The sequence below is a fragment of the Sciurus vulgaris genome, assembly GCF_902686455.1.
Source record: "Sciurus vulgaris genome assembly, chromosome: 2".
Lineage (NCBI taxonomy): Eukaryota > Metazoa > Chordata > Mammalia > Rodentia > Sciuridae > Sciurus > Sciurus vulgaris.
This window is the reverse complement of record NC_136462.1, coordinates 132,544,734-132,565,687: the sequence shown is the minus strand read 5'-3', so window position 1 is coordinate 132,565,687 and position 20,954 is coordinate 132,544,734. Positions and strand designations below refer to the sequence as shown.

The window sequence follows — 20,954 nt, the reverse complement described above, 5'->3', positions numbered from 1 at the left end:
CAAACTCTTGTAGGGGGTGCTAATACTATGATAGGTGTTTGTTTTTGTGAAAAATCATTATACGAACTGGAGTCACTCCAGTCACACCTCACTAAAATGAGTCGAGGGGGCCATGGGACAAAGGGAAACACTCAGGTCACAGATGCCTGCATCCAGAACTATGTCATGGACCCAATCCAGTGGAACGGCCTGTCCTGGTTCTGCTTAACAACAGACCTACCAACCAGGACCTTAAGACTAGCTTTACATACAAATGCCTCCACTGGCCAGTCAAAACCTGCCAGCTTCAGCAAGCAAGAAAGTATCAATTAACTTTCTTTTTATTCCAACTTTCATAGATTTCTCTGTCCTAACAAAACCCTGATGTTTCCTTTGTTCTTCAGACATACCAGAGGCCGTCCTGGCCTTTGCATGTGTGTTCTTGATTGCAATCCAATTCTTTCTTCCTAAATAAAGCTCCTTTTTTGGAGATTTGTCTCTATATTTTTATTTGGCTTTGATTGTTGAACTTGGAGTTGAAGCATAATAGCCTTGAGCCATCTGCGGTTCCTGATCATATATCCTTCAGGTTTTAGCAACAGCTTTAACACAAACCATCACCTAGATACAACTGATTTGCATTTGCTACTGATGACCATATGACAACAGGCAGATGCATACTGACTATTTTTACACATTAACAAAACTCTTAGTCATTCTAACAATTTAGATCTTTGTTGTGATTGTGTACTTTTTTCCCATTGTGTGATTTAAAAACATAAAACACTGACACACAACCAAAACACACATGACTTGTATGGCTTCTTCCCACTTTTTACTTCTTATACCTCGTAATTTTATTTTTGCTTTCCCCCATTCCAATTTTGCTTCTTCCATAAGTTACCTGATGGTGATTTACATGCTGAAAGGCATTTATTAGGCAACTCAGTGGCTCTCAGAAATGAAAAGATCCTATGATCTTGTATGCTGATTAACCAGTTTATCTCCATTGGCATACTGTCACTTTCATTGCATCCTGCTTCAACTAAAAAGACTCAGTTTACTAGTATATGTTAACAAAATACTACTTTAAATGTAGTGCCTTAAAATTTAAGTTCAAATTTCCATCATTTTTTAATGAAAACATTTTCAGTAATTGATGATGTTTAGATGGCCATGATGGCACCCGTTTGTGGTTCTGGCTTGAAAAAAAAAATCAAAGAAACAAAACAGATCAACATTCAGTTTCTGTGGAAGTTTTCTCTTGCTCAACCTTTTGTTCTTCCATTGCAGTTGCAGACACAACTACTAGGTTACTTACACTGCTGGCATGTCCGGATCTGTCTAATTTGCCCTGAAGGGGTTTAATATTCCTAGGATGGCCGTGTAAACTTTTTGACCTGGGAGATGGGAATCCCAAAGTTTGGTCTGGTTTCACAGATAATAAGTTCTCCTTTTCCATTCTGTTAGTAACAGGGAAGGACAAATGAGAGATTTGAGGGATCCTTTGAGAAATATAATTCTCATCTTTGATATCTGTGGATTGCTCTTTATGCTCTGCTTGCACTGTAGCTTCTGACATGATGGAAGGAATATCTGTGCTACGAGACCGTGTGATCTTCTGCACCTGGTATTTCCACTCGGTTGTCCATTGCTGAACTGTTGAGGGGCACGCTTGGTCCGTGATTGAACTGTACTCGGCATTCCATTTGTTAAGACCACCAACCAGCTTTCTTTCCTCAGAATATACGAAGCTTCTGGACTTCATTGTTTTAAAAGTGTTGACTGTTTCATCAGGGTAATAGCGTGTAATTTTGGTTTCTTCCAGGGGATAGGAAATTGTGCCTTCTATCTTTGTCGTTTCCACCATTAACTGAGTGTTTGGAAAATCTGATTTGTTCTGTCCGTGCATAACATCTGTTGGGTTTAAATCTAGAGACGTAGTTTCTGCTCTTTTAGAGTCTTCTTCTCTTCCATCGCCTTCAGTTGAAATCCCAATATTCGGACCTACTTTGGACTCTGAAGTATTCTTGGAGTCGTCTACCGCAAGTCGACTGCGGTCTGGCGTTGCTGGTGGGCTTGGGCTGGAGGAAAAGTGAAGGCTGCCCTGGCGTTCAGGGAATAGGTGTATTTTTGAGTCCTTCTCTTCCTTCACACGAAAGGAACAGGTTTTCTTCCTGAATCCTGTCCCTGGTGACATGGAGAGAGAAGAATCCTCAAATAATAACTCTTCTCCATTAAAGTGATACCGATACATGCTGTAGCCATCCGCACTGTTAATACTGCTTTGCCGTAGAAGGTAAGTTGCATCGCATTCTGATGAAGCTCGGGACCGTGTCTGTATCAGATCAGACTTGTCAATTCCTGCCAGATTTTCAAGAGCATTCACCATTCTGCTAGATAATTCTTCGAGTTGAGAAAGTCGAAGATCAACAGTCTGAAGGGAAGTTTTCATAAAATTTTCTCTTTCATTGATTTCTTCCAGCCTCATTGACATGCTTTCAACTCTGGTGAATAAAAAAGGGATAGATTTATTAAACCAAGATAAACTGAATAATAAAAATAAAAGGGTGACACCATTGCTTTACAATTTTTTGGGCATTTGAGAATCATGGTAGGCATCTTTGAAGTCCCTAATATAACTACTCAATGTGAGGAGTATCAGGAAATAATGGAAATAACAGTTAACACATAGAGAGTTTACTATGAATTAGAAATTCTAACAAGTACCTTATGTATTCACTAACAAGTACTTGCTCAGGTGCTATTCTAGGCTTAATCCTCACAACAGCTCTATGAGATAGGCACTATTATTGTCGTCTCCGTTTTAGAGATGAGGAGATTAAGTCATGAGAGGTGTAACTTGCCCTAAAGTGCACAGCTAATCAGTGGGGGAGCTGGATTCAAGTACAATTTACCTCCTGCAGTTGCTCCAGTCATTTTACCCTAGCTGGTACATCACACTGCCTCTAGCAATAAAGAAAGATTTAGTTGTACCTCAGTGTCTGTAAGAGATTGGTCCCAGGACCTTCATGGATACCAGAATTCATCAATGCTCAACTCTTATATATCCAATGCTATAGTATTTGCATAGAACCTACATAAATTCTTCTATGTGCTTTAAATCATCTCTAGATGACTTACAGTACCTAATGCAATGTAAATGCCATAATAGTTGCTATGCTGAGTTATTTAGGGAATAATGACAAGAAAAAAAGTGAACATGTTTAATACAGATACAGTTTTTTTAAATGTTTTCAGCCTGAGGTTTGTTCAATCCAGGGATGCAGAACCCATGGATATGGAGGACCAACTATACTAGCATTTAGTATCTGAAATTTTAACTATAACCATCAGCAGTAAATGTTTAGTTAAAATAAAGTCCTTATTCAAGTTCAAGGAATTCAGAAAATGAATTGTTAATAATTAAGTTCAGATTATCAGATGATACACTTGAATGAAAATCATTTAATTGAAGAATGCCAGTAACTTTAAATTGCTCTTTATACTTAATATTCTTTTAATGAGTTTACACAAGAAAAGACCTTGGCAGATTATAAATGTCTAGTTTTAGGTAATTTTTAAAAAATGCCTAGAAGATCAGGCAACAGCCTACGAAACTATAAATGTTGCCTGGACAAAAATCCATTGAACTGGACCTTGTTTTATATTTCAACATGTACAGTACACTTTCTTTCAAACAGGTTCATGAAGTTTAACTCTTAAGAGATGGTGAGGTATGAGCAGGATTTAAGCCTGCCTTCCAAAGGTTACATTTGTAGCCAGGTGTGGTGGTACACACCTGTAATCGTTACTCAGAAAGCTGAGGCAGGAGGATTCCAAGTTTGAGGCCAGCCTCAGCAAATTAGTGAGGCCCTAAGCAGCTTAGCAAGACTCAGTCTCAAAATGAAAAATAAAAAATAAAAAGGGCTGGGGATGTAGCTAAGTAGTAGAGTGCCTCTGGGTTCAATCTTCACTACCAAAAAACAAACAAACAAACAAAAAAAACCCAACAACTTAATAATTAAGTTGAATTTGTTCCAGGGATGGGTGTAGGAGTCCTGGCTCCCAATTGAACAGTGTGGTGGTCTGTTCCAGCAGGTTCCTCCTTGCATGAAGGCAAACAACTTGATCTAATTCCATTATGCTTTGATTTTTCTCCCACCCTTCTTAAAAATGGACAGTCTCATCAGGCACAGTGGCACACAACTGTAATCCCAGTGACAATGAGGATTATAAGTTGAAAGCCAGCCTCAGCAACTTAGACCCTCAGGAACTTAGTGAGACCCTGCCTGAAAACAATTTTTTTTTTTTTTTTAAAGAGCTTGGAATGTGGCTCCATGGCTAGGTACCCCTGGTACCAAAAAAAAAAAAAAAATCTCTATAGTCACTCAGCTTGCATTGCAATCTGTTTTCAGAAGGACTCTGCTACTCTTGCTACATATCCTTATAAATGCCTCACTTGTTCTGCTTCCTTTCCTCTTACCCACATCATGATGGACTCCCCTTTTCTTATAATTTGGACAGCGCCAGCTGCTCTTCCTTGCACCGCAAAAGTTCTGCTCTATGCCTGACTCCATCTGGGCACCACACACACCCTGTTACTTCTGCAACTACCTTGTCCCACATTGTCCCGGAGTTACTTTTGCTAATGCCACTCTTTTATTGGCTACATTGACAGCTGCACTCTGATATGTGGCAGGGCCCTGGCGTCTATTCTTAACTCTTTTCTTGGAGAGAAAACTATTTATATGCCCCTTAGGAAACCACATCATTTAAGCCAGGAAGGGTATGGTTTCCTGGAAGTTTGCCACCAGGGAGGACCAAAAATTCACCACGGATAAGTCCTGGTTTCCTTCTTTTAAATAGACCTGTAGGTTTTCAGAGTTCTTGCTCATCTTGCATTTCAGGGGACCACAGAAGAACCACTCACAGTACATTTTCCATCACTTTGGAGTAAGATTTGGTGTTCTCTGATAAATACAATGGCTCCTTGCTCCCTTCGTATCTATGACCCAAGATTCCTTATATCAAAGCCACTTTGCCTCTGTAACAGTTAAACTTGAGCACCTTCAACAAACAGATAATGCAGCTGCGCAAACTGGTAAAATAGAGATAAACATCTTTCCTTTCAAATCTTTATAATTCTCTCCCTATTTTTTTCGTGTATTGCCAAATTCAGAAAGCAGCATTGCCAGACATTCAGAAATAAAAAAGAAACCTCAAAGTCTTAGGACCCTTTCGTTTCCCATATACTTGCCCTCTCCCTTCACCTCTCTACGCTTTCCTCCTTCCAGCCTTGAATTAGTTACCAAATCCTGTGGGAAGTTTCTTTTGACATCTCGGTCTTCCATTCCTACTGCCCCTCCCTTCGTTGTAGCTGTGGGAAAAACAATGCTTTTCGAAGTGACTTTGGTTAAGAAAAATCATCAGATGCTTGTTTCAAGCTTATAAACAGCATGGGGATGGCACGTTTTAAACAGTTATGCCAAATCAAAGAAAGTTGTAGTGAGACTTTTGTTTCAAAATGAGGTCTTGCTATGTTGCCCAAGCTGGTCTCAAATTCCTGGGCTTAAATAACCTTCCTGCCTCAGCTCCCACATAGCTGGGACTACACGTACGTGCCACCACCTGGCTGAGTTTTTATAGCATATGTGAAAAGGAGAAAGAAAAAAGGAGTTCAGGTTCGCTTATCTCTGAAATAATTAACAAAAAGGACAAACAATGAACTATCTTCATTCCTAGCCATGTTTTGAAACTTCCCACAATTACTAAAAGATGTTTCACAAACCTTAAACCGCCCCCCCCCCCCAAAAAAAAGTGGTTTCCATTTCACATGGGAAAAGACAGGTTTTCTATCAATCAACTTGACAAAAGTTCTACAACTGTTTACATACTGAATGGCAGGAAAACACAAGGGAAACCATCATTTATGACAGAGTACATAGTAAGATATGATTAATCAGCAAACATGTTAGTTGTTTAGCTTTCTAAGTCTCAATTCAGTTTTCCTTTTAGCACAGAGTGAAATATTTTCAGCACAGCATGCAATACCAAAATTATTCTAGGTCCAAGTGATTTGCTTGTCTTTTCCTTTAATTAAAGTTAATTCCTAGAGAGAAAGAGGAGGCCTGGGGAATGAAAATGACCAAATTATATTGTTATATTTTGTATACCTATGAGACTGTAACAACAAACCCCATTGTGATGTAGGATTATAATACACAAATAAAAATTAAGAAAAATAAAGTTAATTCCCTCCTAAAGATGTATTTCTAATTTGAATGTGCCCACAGTACTTTTTGAAGGATATTTTAGTTGTTTCCATTTTGGGGGCAAGTATGAAAAGAGCCATTAGGAACATTTGTGCATAGATTTTGTATGAACATAAATTCATTTCTCTAGGGTAAATATCTAGGTGTTAATTGATTGCTGGTTCATCAAGAAAGTTTGGGTTTTACTTTATAAGAAATGGCCTTAGTTTATGGTTTATATTTGGATCTATGATTTATTTTTACTTAATTTTCATACATGTTGAGATCCATTTTTTTTGAATGACACTGTCAAACACAATTTTTGAAAAAACTATTCTTCATTAAATTACTTGTTCACCTTTGAGGGAGATGGGAATCAATAGGCTCTATTTCAGTGAATCTACTTCTGGACTTTTTATCCTGTTCCATTTTTATGTGTGAACCTTTCACCAATACCACACAATCTTCAATACAACCACTTTATAGTCAGTCTTAAAACAGGGTAGAGAGTTGGTCTGGGGTTGTGGCTCAGAAGTAGAGTGCTTGGTGGGAGGCACTGGGTTCGATCCTCAGCATCACATATAAATAAATAAATAAAACTATGTGTCCACCTACCAAAAAAAAAAAAAACTGGATAGAATGATTCTTCTAATGTTATTCTTCTTAAAATTGTTCTAGATAATTTAATAATTTGGGGGGGGTACTGAGGATTGAACCCAGAGGTGCATAACCACTGAGCCACATACCTAGCCCTATATTTTATTTAGAGACAGGGTCTTGCTGAGTTGCTCAGGGCCTCGCTAAGTTGCTGAGGCTGACCTTGAACTTGAGATCCTCCTGCCTCAGCCTCCCAAGCTGCTGGGATTATAGGCACGTGCCATAATGCCCAGCATCCACTTAACTTTTTAAAACCTCTGACCCATATCTACATAATATCCTGCTGAAATTTTTCTATGTGTTACCTTAAATCTGTATATCAATTTGGGGAGAACTGACACCTATGGTATATTGAGTCTTTCAATACATGAATATAATGCATTTTCTTATTCATTTAAGTCCATTTTTATTTCTTCCAATAGTGTTTTGAAGTACTTTGCATTTGGATTGCATTCTTGTCTTATAAGATAAATACTTAAGTATTTCATTTTTGTCAGATCTCTTGTTGAACTCTTGCTGAGCTCTCAGTATTAAGAATTTTTAAAGTCCAATTATGTATTGCTAGTATATACAAAATGAGACTGATTTTTTTTGTGTGTTGTTCTTATATTCAGTAGTCTTGATAAATTTACTTATTACTTTTAGGAGATTTTATATTTATCCCATTTCATTACTTAAAGATTTTATGTGATTTTCTTACATAGACAACTGTCATTTACAAATGGGAAAGCTTTAATTCTTCCTTTTCAAGATGTATGTATGTTATTTCTTTTTCTTGTCTTATTGCACTGGTTAAGACTTCCAACATATTACAAAACAGCAGTGGTTAAGAGTGGCTATCCTTTTCTATTGCCAATTTTAAGATAAAATAATTTAGTTTTTCATCTTGCTAGCTATAGTTGCTATTTTTTTAAAATTCTATTTATCACATTCTACCAGTTTGCTGAGGAAGTTTTTAAATTTTATTTTATTTGTATTATCATGAATAAATGTTGAATTTTATCAAATACTTTTTCTGTACCAATTGATGTAATTCCATGGGGTTTTTCCTTTAAATTAACATAGTGGATTATATGAATTATTTTTAATATTGATCTAATCCTTTACTCCTGCAATAAACTACCTGATTGTAGCTGGAAATAACTTGATAGCATTTCATCATGAAGTTTTGTATTCATGCTCATGATGATGAAAACTACATGGGTATATAGTTTTCTTTTTTCAACCATCTTCATCTGGTTTTGGTATCAGTATAATGCTGGCTTCAGAAAATAGTTGGGACATGATTATATCATTTACCATAGATTTTACAGTAGTTGTTCTAAGGTTTACAAAATAGTAACATTTCAAAGTTTACTTAGCCTCTTATTTTACGATTTTAATTTGAATGTAAAAGCATTACTCCTATAAAGTTCTCTTTGCCATATCCCTTTGTGTTATAGTAGTCATATACTACATCTACATGTATCATCAACCCCATCAAACAATATGACAGTTTTTCCTTTTTTTTTTAAAATAATTTTTGAAGTTACTGGAGATTGAATCCAGAGAGTCTCTACCACTAAGCCACACTCCCAGCCCTTTTTATTTGTTTTGATACAGGGTCTTGCTAAGTTACTGAAGCTGGCCTTGAGCTTGTATGTGATCGTCCTGCCTCAGCCTCCCAAGTCACTGGGATTACATGTGTGAGCCAATTTTTGTCTTTACCTGGCACCATTTTTGTTTTTGACTACCAAATATACTTTAAAGACCTTAACAAAATATTTTTATTTATATTTATCAATACATTTATTATTTTGAATATTCTTCCTTGTTGTTCCTAATGTTTCATATTTACTTCTGGCATTTACTTCTGTCTGCAGAATTTCCTGTAATAATTATTTTAAATCTGCTCGGCAAGCAGTGAAATCTTTGTCTTAGAATGTTTTTATTTTATCTCCATCCTTAAGGATAGTTTTGTTAGATATGGAATTCTGGGTTGACAGTTTTCTTTCAGCACTTTAAAAACTTGGTGCCACTTCTTTGTGGTTTCTGATGAGAAATCTGCCATCATTCAGATCATTTTTCTCAGGCTGTTGTCTAATTTTTCTTTGTCTTTAGTTTCCAGCAGTTTCTAAGATGTGGGTGTAGATTTCTCTGATTTAATTGTTTAGTGTCTTCTAAATTTCTTTAATCAGCAAGTTTATGTTTTTCAACCAAATTTGGGAAGTTTTTAGTCATTTCTTCAAGTAGTTTTTCTGTACTACACACTTTTTTTTCTACTGGGATCCTCATGAAAAAAATATTATATCTTTTGTTATTGTCTTTCAGTTCCTCTACCCCCACCCCAGTCTATTTTTTGTTTTTCAAATTAATTTAATTTATATTGAATTATAATATAATTTATTTATATATAATATTAATATATTATATAATTATAATATATAATTTATATTAATTAAATTTAATTTATATTGAAACATCTTCAGCTTACTAACTCTTCTGTCATTTTTGTTTTCCTATTGAGTTTATCCAGTGAATTTTTAAGTTTTAAAATTTTCTTTGGTTCTACTTCCTTTTTTTTTTCTGATACTTTATACTTTCCATTAGTTTCAAGACTAATTGTCTTGAAAATTGTGTTGAAATGTTTTTGTAATAGCAGACTTAAAAGTCTTTTTCAGTTAATGCCATCATCTATGTTATCTTGGCATTGACATTTATTGATTGTTTCCTCAGGTAAGTTGAGATTTTCTGGGTTCTTCATATTCCAAATAATATTGTGAATTATATCCTGACTTTGGAATATTTTATCATGTGACTCTGAGTCTTGTTTAATTCCCATGGAGAATATTGATATTTTTGTTTTGGCAGGTAAACAATCTAGTTAGACTCTGCATGTTTCAAAATGCTTTCCAATTTCAGTTCACTTTTCAAAGACTGTAGTGCTGATAAGACCTCTCCATAGGTATGAAGCCCAGTGGTCAGTCTTGAACTTTAGTAGTGGTTCATTCATTAGTTCAGTTCCAGTGCTTTGTGAATCATTCTTCTTTTTAAATGCAGATTTTTACAATTATAAATATCCTTGTGAGTATTGCTTTTTTTGCATCCCAAAAGTTTTTGTATATTGTACTTTCATTTTGTACACCTTGAGATATTTTCTCTCTTGTGATTTCTTCTTTGATCCACTTGGTATTTAAAAGTGTGTTGTTTGTCATACATTCATGAATTTCCAGTTTCCTTTTGTTATTATCGTTTACTTTCATTGTAGTTGGAACATATATAACTTCAAATATTTCAAAACTTATTGAGACTTGTTTGATGGCCTACCACATGGTTTATTTTGGAAAATGTTCCATATGTTCTTGAGAAGAATATGTGTTTTGCTCTTATTGAGTGGAATGTTCTATTGTTGTCTGTTAGGTTAAGTTGGCCAAAGCAGTGTTCAAGTCTTCTGTTTCCTTGATGATCTGTCTAACTTTATCACTGAGGAAAGTGGAGTAGTAGAGTCTCCAACAGTTATTGTAGAACTGTCTACTTCTCCCTTCAGTTGTCAGTTTTTAATTCACATATTAAGAGTCTCTGCTATCAAATACACATATGCTTATATTCTGGATAGACTGTTTTATCATTATATAATGCCTTTCTTTGTATCTAGTAACAATATTTAACTTAGATGCTACCTTTTAATATTAATATTGCCATTGCAACTCTCTTTTGGTTACTGTTTCCATTGAATAACTTTTTCTTCTTTTTACTTCCTTTCTTCTTTTTACTTTATTTGGAGTGAATCTCTGTAGACAGCATAAAAATCACATCATATTTTTATATTCATTAATTGACTTATTTTCAGATTTGTTGATTCTTTATTCTGCTTGCTCAAATCTGCTATTGATCTTCTATACAGAATTTTCCATTTTAGTTATTCTACTTTACAATAACACGGAGTTATGAACTCCAGAACTCACCTTCCCTGTCCTCCCTTTATGCCTTGTCTGGTTCTTTATCCCTGAATTTGCTCCAACATTGTTCACAAATATGCCATCATCATTAAAATTTTTTTAAAAAATGAAATTCTCTTAGAACTTGAGAACCTCAAATACCAAGGCATTTGATGTCCCTGGTTTCAGAAAACCTACTCTAGAACTTGCAGCTATCTCTGATGAAGCACCAGATAAACAAAAGTCATCTGGGTGCTGCCAAGGACCTAGCCATTGCATATAAATGTGTATTGCTATCTGTATTTAGATATTACTTAATTAGATTAATATGACTGTGTTGTTCATTATAGGTTTTGAAAAGTTTTCAAAATAATATTTCTTTTAAAAATGTGCCAATACTGTCTCTTGAATACTTCAAATCATTTTGTCTAATCACGTCTAGTTTTTTTTCTAGGTGACTAGTAATCAACTCAGAGGAACTATTTCCTGGGATGGTGGATACTTCTGTGATGCAAAGTGTTCTTGCTTACCAAATGAATTCTTATCAGATCTACTTCTTGTCATTTCCCTCCAATTTTAGCTCTTGACTTCTATTTCTGCATTTGGATTTGCTTGTAAATTATATGACATACCTGCACCAGTTTTTTTTTTTTTCTTTTGTGCATTATGGTAGCACTTAACAGCAACAATTTTCCATATAAGAAAACTTTCAAAAAGTGCTTGGAGGCCATTTTTCTAACCACCAAGCACATGATTTCTCAACCAGTAGGCCTATAGAACAATTCCTGAGTGCTAGCCTTCTCCATTCTTATATGAAAGAAAACTATAAACAAATGAAATCTATAAACTGGGCCCAAATTAATCATTCTCTTGCCTTAGAATTGAATTTTAAGTACCACTTGATTTATGGTACTATTTGAACTGCCCTTCACTGATTCATGCACGTTCCTACTAAAGTCACTGAGGAGCCCAGAATCTACTTTGTTTAATTAGTCTTGATCAATAATCACTGTGTTCCCCACCCCCTTAGGATTCCTTTTTGTTTCATTCAGAGATTAATATACATGGGTCTTTGGGCTTTTCCATTAAAAAGGTGCACCTACTGCCCTAATCAGTTTCAAATCTGGTGTGTGTGTGTGTGTGTGTGTGTGTGTGTGTGTGTGTGTATGTTCACATGTGTATACACTTATTTTTTAACTTTACAAAGTGCAGTATAATGGTACCAGATTAACAACTGGCATTACATACCCTGACTCTTTTTGTCTATTTAGCTTGATTTTCAGAAAAACACCAAGGCTGTTTTTGATTAAGATGTTGTCAACCTCAGGGTCCCTTTTGAGATGTACCCATATTCAAATTAGGGATGAAGTTGCCCCTCCAACTTCAGGCATCTGTCACTGTGAGTCCATTATAAAACAACAGTAATACTTGTAGTATGATGGTGTTGTGAGAATTAAAGGGAATTGTACCCAGGAAAGTAGTCCATGAACTGCAAACACTATACAAGTGCTAAAGGACACAACAGTGTGAATAAGGTATCTTTGCAACTCTCTATATCTTGGCATATCTATTACTAAAGGTATTTGATTTTGAGTGTGATACCACTAGCCATTAAAGTAGTTGAATTAAAACACATTTTTGATGAAGAAATTTTAGATAATATTTTCTATTTTGTTGAAATACTAATGCATGCAACAATATGACACTTAGGTATGATATGTGAACTTTTGTAGTAACTTCCAAAAAACTACCTGTGCATGGCATAATTTTACTGGACTGGAATAAAATCTATGTAACTTAAGGTCCAAATTCATGTTCTTATGGTAAGAATTCTTATGTGTTTTTCCAAAGGATAGGACTGAGACATTTGGAATTGTGTACTAAGAAAGTTATTAAAACTTACTTTATGTGCAGTCATCTTTTCATATAAAACAATCACCCTTTGCCTACATGAGGCATCTCATAAATTATATGAGACCATTTCCTTAATGATAGAGTTAAATGTTCACATAAAAAAAACATGATGTTAGTGGAGTTAGGTCCAGTTCATACTTGAAGAAATTCATGTTTTACCCTTGAGTTCTAAGACTATTCCTACCCCGTAATTTTATTCCAGATCTATAGATCATAACATTGTCTAAACCACTCAAAATTCTATATACAGCTATTTTAATTTCCATCTACTTCCTTATATAGGACTGTCTTTTAAATTTAGTAATTACAGGGAAAACACCCAGGATAGAACCTTGTGCTGACTTGCAGAGTTTTTATATATAAAAGACCAAGTGAAGACTATGAATTAAAGAATAAGACTCAAGTCTTAAATCTTCTGGCTTTCTCATTCTTTGTAATAAACAAAATCCTGAATTGTTATTAAAAGGACATCAAGCTCTATGGGATTCTAGTTCTATGTTGTTTACATACACTCACATGGTTATACCTCAGACCTCTTAGTTTTCTAGAATTCAAGTGGTCTATATCATTATCCTTTTCTGGTAATGTTCCACATTCTATCTGGGTTAGACTCTGTGGTCAGCCACAAGTGGAGCCTTCTTAATATCTCAGGTTCTCTCCCCCTTACTTCTAACACAATAGTGCCTATCCCAAACTCCTCTTCTGTCACTACCAGGACTTCAGAGTTGGACAAGAAAAAAATGGTGCCTAGAGGAGCACAGACCACCCTTCACACTCCATGCCCTGTGGAGTTTTGTATTCTTGCCTTTGGACTATAAAATGTAACTAAAAGTCAAGGGAGCCACAATGACTTGACTCAATACAAAGCCATGTTATTCAATTGCAGTTGGACCTTCAGTATTCCTGACAAGCAAGCTTCTTTCCTAGTATATTTCCCCTAAAAGTAAACTCGCTTGACTTGAGTTCTCACTGACTTCATAACCATGATCTTGATTAGGTTGGGGGTACTTTTTCCCCCATTCCCATTTTTTTCTTTTTCTGTACCCAGACTTCCCATTGGTTTAATGTTTCTTACCTCTCTCCAACTGTTTATTTCTTTTTGAGGAAGACTGCTTTTGTGCTTGGAGTTTGGGGATCAAGGCAACAGCATGCTTTTATATCTATCTTTGAAAATCAACTGCCAGCTAGGAACTTGGTTTCCACTTTGGCCTGGTCCTGTGGTAAACTTATTGGGAAGACTGACTCTGTCTGTGAGAAGGAGGCTGCAGGGGCTACTGCTGCCTGGGACTGAGTGGGCATGCTCAATTTTGGATGTGTTCTTGACAAGAAGTCAGCCACACTCTCCAGTATGACTTTCATTACTAATAAAGTGGATTTTTTTATCTGTATCTGTCTGCATCTCTCTCTGAATTGGCTCTCGAAGTCAGATGAGGAACAAGATTGTCATTCACTGGGAACATTAAAACTCCATCAGTCCCACTCCATTCCCATCATTCAAGCACCTTTGACTTGTATTAATTTATAAGATGAAGGCGTTCAGCTGAGATCAGCCCCAAATGACTTTCCCATCACTGCATATTTGTCTTTCTATGACCTTCTCTACATCTGAGATATCATCTGCCGTCCAAGACTGATCTGTTTCCATTCTTCTTCTAGTTACTAGCATGTCTTTTTGTTAGGGTTTCTTCTGCTAACATCTTCCTTTTCTACTCACAAAGGGAAGAGGATATCAAATAAAAATATTTTGAAGCCACACATTGCTGATCAATCCTTCAGGGAGTATGAGGCCTTAACCAAGATTCATACACAAATCTGACCCAAAACCACCTAACAGAAGATTTGAGCAGAATAAAAATCTGCTATGATAGGTTTGGCTAGTCTAAGACCAGGTACAGCTCCTTCAGTACCTGTCAACGCTATTTGAAACATAATTTGTGAATTGTATCTTATACATTTTGAAATATCAGACATATATGGAATTTATACAAATGGAAGTAAAAGATATAAAAAATAAATATCAGGCAATATACACCACAAATTCTGAAAACCTAGTCTAATGCTCTTACTATAACCAAACATTAGGTTTAGCGCTAAGCTTGCTCGAAGCCACAGAAAAAGAGAAAACACATTGGATAATGTATTTCTCCTTCTTTGAGAAGTTAAACTCTGACTAAGTTTTGTTAGGAAAGGTTCTTTGCACCTTAATTGGTCTTGGATCTGTGGACCTGTGATAAGGGATGCTGAACTGTAAAGAGAACAATGTGTTCAACAGTTGATTTGTAGAAGACACAGAGGGGGCCTTGAATAAGCTCAAACTGGTGATATACATGACCAGTTATTCCCCTGGTCATGAAATAGAATATTCAGGTCAACAAGTTCTGCCTTGGTCGTGCTGGCAGAAGTTATCTATCAAATATTCTCATTCCACCAGCCACCTTGGTTGTCCAAGCTTGTCCCTTCAACACAGACAATGCCTGCCAATACCAGCTTTCATTTTGGTGTTGCTGATAGTAAGCATTCTTTCTGGCAATTATGCCACAATCCTTTGCATCTTGAGGTTGTTCCTGGTTCCTAACAGGAAAATCAGTGTTTTGAACCCAGAGGAAGCATAGTTGATGCCCTCTTTTTAGATATTCTGGTTGAGGATAGGATAGAAATTTGTATTTGAGTCAGGAGAGACAGACTTTTGAGTCATCCACACATTCATTACAAGCAAACAAACAAATTCATTCTTACTATGTGGAGATGTGCAGGCTCTGGAAATATTGGCAAACAAAATCTAGACATGTTGCCTCTTCATGGAGCTTAGGGACCAAGGATCCTGACCCAGTCTAAGGTGTGATGGGGTTAGAGATGTCTTCCATAAGGAACTGTCATTAGAGCAGAGAACTAAAGGATGAGCAGGGGAAAGGGGTGTGCTGTACCAGACAAAAGGAACAGCATGTGCAATGCCCCATGTGCAGGAAGGACTTGCTGCTTTTAGGAAACAAAAGACCAAGACTTGGAATATGGAGACTAAAAAAGAGAATAGTCTACGGTAAGGTCAGAGGCAAGGCAGGGCCTTGCAGCCCTGAGAACAGACTTCTAAGCAGGGCTGGTGCATGAGAGGCACAGGACCCAATTTGAGTCTATAGACTACAATGCGGAATGAAAGAGCAGAAAGGAATATGGAGACCTCAGTTAGGGGCAACTGCAGGAATGGAGGTTAAAAATAATGGAAGCTTGTGCTAGTGTGCTGGCAGTAGAGACAGAAGAGTGGGTACATTACCTGCAAGGGGAAGTAAACAGAACTTGATAGTGAGGGACAGGGAGATACCACAATGTCTTGCCAGCTTGTCAGCTAAACTAGCTGAATGGTGGTACCATTCACAGAGCCCACAGCACAGAAAATGTCCAGGTTTGGGAGGAGATCTATGAGTAAGTGGTTCTGAGAGTCAGGTGTGCTGGGCAGGGCTTTGGGTTAAATATTGTGCTGCAACTGAATGTTACATTTGAACTCAACACGAAATCATCTCACAAATCTCTTACTGGGGGACCAAAATGTTGGGTCCTACAAAATGTTGACATTTTGTGATAAAAGTACTGGTTAAATTGTTAGAATTTTACAAGTAATTTCCAAGCAGTAGGAGAAAGCTACAGATTTGGTTCCCACAAAGAATTGCTCAACGTACCTTATATGGAAATGCATTAAGAAAATCCTGTGAACATATTGGTAAGAATGGGTATGAGAATTGCTGTCTCAGGTCTGAGAAGATACTCAGATAATAGGGAAGCGGGGAAGGGAACGATGGTGGTTGATGCACACACCACTGAGAGAAGAGCAGGAGAATCATCAAGTGGTGAATGGTGACACAGAAAATAGAACCAACTTAGTACATAAAGAAGACTGAAGAACTAGCAGAAATATTCGAATACTCAAAAGATCAATATTAAAAGTAATCACAGGTGCTGAAAGTTAGGTACGAATAACTAGTTTTCTTTCCATTCTTCCGCCTTATCTCTTGAGCCCCACCTGACCTGGTTACAGGGAAGGAAAGTTCTCTTCTCCCCAAACTTCTTTTTGTCTCAGGCATTCACCTGTGAGTCAACCTACACAAGGTCAATAAAAGGAAATGGAGGGGCAGGAATGTGTTCCCATCACTCTTGGGGACCTCAGCCAAGGGAAACAGGAAGTAGTATGCTTTTTCATTTCTATTACGTATGCACAGAGCCCCAAGAGAGAAATGCAATTTGGTAGTGATCTGATAACCACATTCTTGAAGCCTTGGTCCAAGAATGGTAAAAATCCAAACAATGCTGTGGGAAGGGAGAAGGTGGAGAGGTAGAGAAAAACAAAACACAATTTCCATTGTAAATGATTGTCTATGACTAAATTCAAGTTAATATCTAACTAAAACGTCTAGTTTAAATTTTCTACAAGGGATAACTTATTTTATACAGAAATAATTTTTTTATATATTGAAAGCTTAGCAATTATTGTTAAAATATCAAATAAGTGTTCAAAATTTTATTGAAAATGTACCTTACCTAAGTCTAAAAGTTGATGTAGGTAACCCTTGAGTTTGGCTGGTTGAGTTTGGTTGGATTACAAGGTGACTGGGACCAGGAGAGAAGAGGGGCCAGCTGTCAGGGGCATCTCCCCTCCAGAGGGTTAGGACATAAGTCAATTGCCTGCACACACACCTGGGAGACTTCAAAGTGTATCTGTGAATTCTGATGTAAATGTTGGGTCTCTTGCTTGGTAATTGTTTGCTGAAATATCTTTTTGAAGAACTACCATGTTTTTGTTTTTTTAATATACATATTTATTTGTATCAGGGCACTTTAATTTTGAGTGCTCAAAAATACAAGAATGAACAGATTCCCCTTAGTCACATCTCCTTCCACACTCATTCTACCCATATTGTGAGTTAAACTCATTGGAACTATGTATTATCAATTTTGAAGATCTTAAACAAACTTCAATTGCTTTCATTAAGTGGTAAATATTCTTAAAAAATTATGATTTTAAAAAAATTTTAGTGAGGATTTATTGTTCTTGTCTAACGTTTGATGGTTACTCTTTCCCAATTTAGGGTAAGACTATATCATCAAGCTCAGAAAAATGTCACTATGTCCCTTCATAACCAGCCTTCATTTACCCATTCATGGATTTACACACCATGAATTCGTTCTTCCAGCATGATTAAGCACAATCATGTGGATTATGATGATTCTGCTGGGTATTGAGGATGTAAAAGTGTTTAGAAGACCCCACTCTAATTTAGAGGCTTCCACCCTCACGGGGAACAGACACCCACTCCCTACCTCATCCCACCCAGGTCCCAATCTCTTGGGAGCACAGAGGTGGAATTCTTTACCTTTACCCTGTGAGATTAGGAAGGGTGTTTCAAAGAGAGCAGCAGGCAGCCAGGCAGGATGAGGATGTCAATCCCTAGGGAGGACTATGCTGGGCAAAAGGAACAATCTGTACAGGTGCAGGGAGAAAGAGGGCTTCTTCTAGCTTATAGTTCACTCCAGTAATGCAGGACTTAAAAAAATAAATAAATAAATAAAAATAAACAAACACTTAAATGGGGTAAATGCCCCCACTTGGGAAGGGTTTTTTGGGTCTACTTGCAATAAATGTTATCATTTACTTCCGTGTATAATCCAGAGTCATCACCTGGTAACTTTCACATTATTTCTGGGAGAAGACTTTTTTTTTTTTTCGATGCTGGGGATTGAACTTTTTAAAACCCAAAACTAAATCAACAGCAGAATGCGGAGTGCATGTTGAAAGGAGCTTTCCCATCCCCCCTCGCGGGAGGTGCGGGAGTCTGCAAACCCTGGGCCCACCGCCTGCGCGCACCTCTCGCAAGTAACGCGGATGCGCTCGTCGCTGGACGACTGCTGTTCGTCCTCCTTCTCCTGGAAATGCTCCTGCACACACTGCTCCTCGAACTCGTGCAGTCTCTTCAGTTCCTCCTCGCTGAGGAAGAGCTCTGCGTAAAGGGAGAAGTGTCAGCCACGTGAAAACCTAGCCAGCTCTTCGAAGAACCATTTTAGTTGTGCAATTGCGAATTTCACAGCACAACTTTAATTAAGCTCCCTTGTAGGTCGTTCTCGGACTCCTCCAATTGGTTATTAGCTAAGGGGGTGGGGCTGTCATGTGTAGTAATGGTCTTTCTACTGGAGTAAAATGACTTTTTAGTTAAAAAAAAAAAAAAAAACCCAGCTCAGATTACATCTATTAAGAAAGAGAAACCAAGTAATATGTCTCAGTAAAGCTTTTGCATGTATTTTATGAATTGTCAAGTATAGAGCATTATTTTCTCATCATCTTTGGATACAACAAATTAAAACATTTTGAAAGGAACATTGAATGCATGTAGAACAGATATTTTTGAAAATTCAGCTTCTTGTCTCCATGAGAAGGCTTTCAGCAATATTAATTATTAATAAATGAACAACGCTAGAAAAAATATCAACACAAACAAGAAGCATTCTGAAAAACACAGTAGTTGGATTGTTCGTTTTTCACACATGTAAATAGTTTAGTGAGATTTTCTGTGTTGGTGTCCAATGGAATTTTAAAAAAATAAACCCCAAATAGAAATGAAGAGTCCTGAACTCACTTAGTCCACGGTCCCGTTCTTCCTGGTCCCTTTCTCTTTTTTTCCTGCAGTGACCACTGAGACGCATAATGATTATGTAGATATGGCTTAAAATGATCATTGGAGGGGGCAGGACAGGCCTGTCATGAAATGTCATTATCAACTGATATCTCTGGAACTTCCACACTTGGTTGGATATTGACTTTACTTCAAAGAAGGTATTGCTTTAAAAAGAAAACATGTTACAGTTGCTTATATTACTTTTTATTGTGATTTCCCAAAACAGTTTACTGACATTGAAATTAAAATGCACAATGAAATGGTCTTTTAGTGTCAGTTGGTACTGATTCTTTGATTACCTAATTTTTTGGTTTATCTATCATTGTGAATTACCTACACTCGATATTTTACTCACATAGATAATTAAGAATTCAGTGTATTAAATTGCTATCCTCTGTTTTCTTGAAAAAAAAAAAAAACCACAACATAATCTATGCTCAGGAAATTTTAAGAAATATAATTTGGAGAAATATAAACTCGATTCAGTCAAACAACTAGAGGACTACTTTAATTTGTTGGTAATGGAATCAATTATTGAACTTCATTTGATTGAAGGCATGTTATTTTGGATGTGGGGTAGGTACAAACTTTATCTTGTTTTAGCTTTCTAACTGGAGACCATAAGCACATAATTGTGTTGTCTTCCAATATTGGGACTTTAGAAAAGCCAGTTACTGTCCTATGACCTTAGTTTTCTCATCTCTCAAGCCAAGCATTAGAACCAGATTCTCTTCTGTTCAGTTATCAGATTTAAATTTCCATGAAGTATTTTTCCCTCATATTTTTCATCTTAGAAGTGAAAATATTTTTTTCAACACTCACTAAGCATTATCAACATACTCATCATATCATGCCAAATGGGCAAGTTTTATAAGAAGCTTGATTCAATAACTTAAACCATTTTTTCTTAGACCATTTTATTTACTATTCTGTAAATAATAAAAAAGATACATATAATACAGTGATTGCAGCAGTGTCTGAAATTAATATTGCTTTCTGTGTCTCTTATAATGAATGAAAAGCACCACTTGATCAAATCTCTCAGGGAACTTTTGCCTAAGAAAACAGTTTCACTAGATTAAAATACTAACCAAGATTAAATTTAAATGTATTTAAGTGTCAACTCTTGATTTATGAATACATTAGACTGATTAAATTTGAATCAAAAAGACTGCAACCATTCTTCCATGTGAAAGCCCTAATGAGCTTCTCTGCAAATACTTGGTACATGGGAGATTTCTGAGATTAAACCAGAAATTTATAAGGCAATAAATGTAAGGGCATGGCCATCAGTCATGATACATACTTGAAAACAGCGATCAGCAGGTTGACCAGCAGGATGTTAGCTACCAGTAGGTAGCATGCCATGAGAGCAGGTGTGAGCCAGGCTCCTGGGATGCAAGGGGGGAGCCTCTTGCCATCCTCATCATAGAGGTTTTCACCACAAGGAGCTGAAAGAAATGTTTGTGTTTTATGCTTGCTTTATACATATAATAAAAAGTGTAAATATCCATTATGTGTAATTAAAAAAAACTATTTCCTTTTAAATACAATTTTTCTTATTTCATGTACATTTT

At 36.5% G+C, this 20,954-nt stretch overlaps 1 protein-coding gene across 3 annotated transcripts in view; it reads right to left on the bottom strand.

Moving 5' to 3' along the window:
• Nucleotides 1-1,119: 1,119 nt before the first annotated feature.
• TRPM1 (transient receptor potential cation channel subfamily M member 1) overlaps nucleotides 1,120-20,954 on the bottom strand; it is a 66,761-nt gene continuing 46,926 nt past the window's right edge. For all 3 annotated transcript variants that reach the window (XM_079121885.1, XM_079121884.1, XM_079121883.1), the window contains 4 exons: nucleotides 20,684-20,828; nucleotides 19,339-19,541; nucleotides 18,573-18,705; nucleotides 1,120-2,486 (listed from right to left, as the gene is read on the bottom strand). In XM_079121885.1, coding sequence (XP_078978011.1) covers nucleotides 1,214-2,486; nucleotides 18,573-18,705; nucleotides 19,339-19,541; nucleotides 20,684-20,828 — 1,754 coding nt within the window. In that variant the 3' untranslated portion in view covers nucleotides 1,120-1,213. The remainder of the gene's footprint in view (nucleotides 2,487-18,572; nucleotides 18,706-19,338; nucleotides 19,542-20,683; nucleotides 20,829-20,954) is intronic.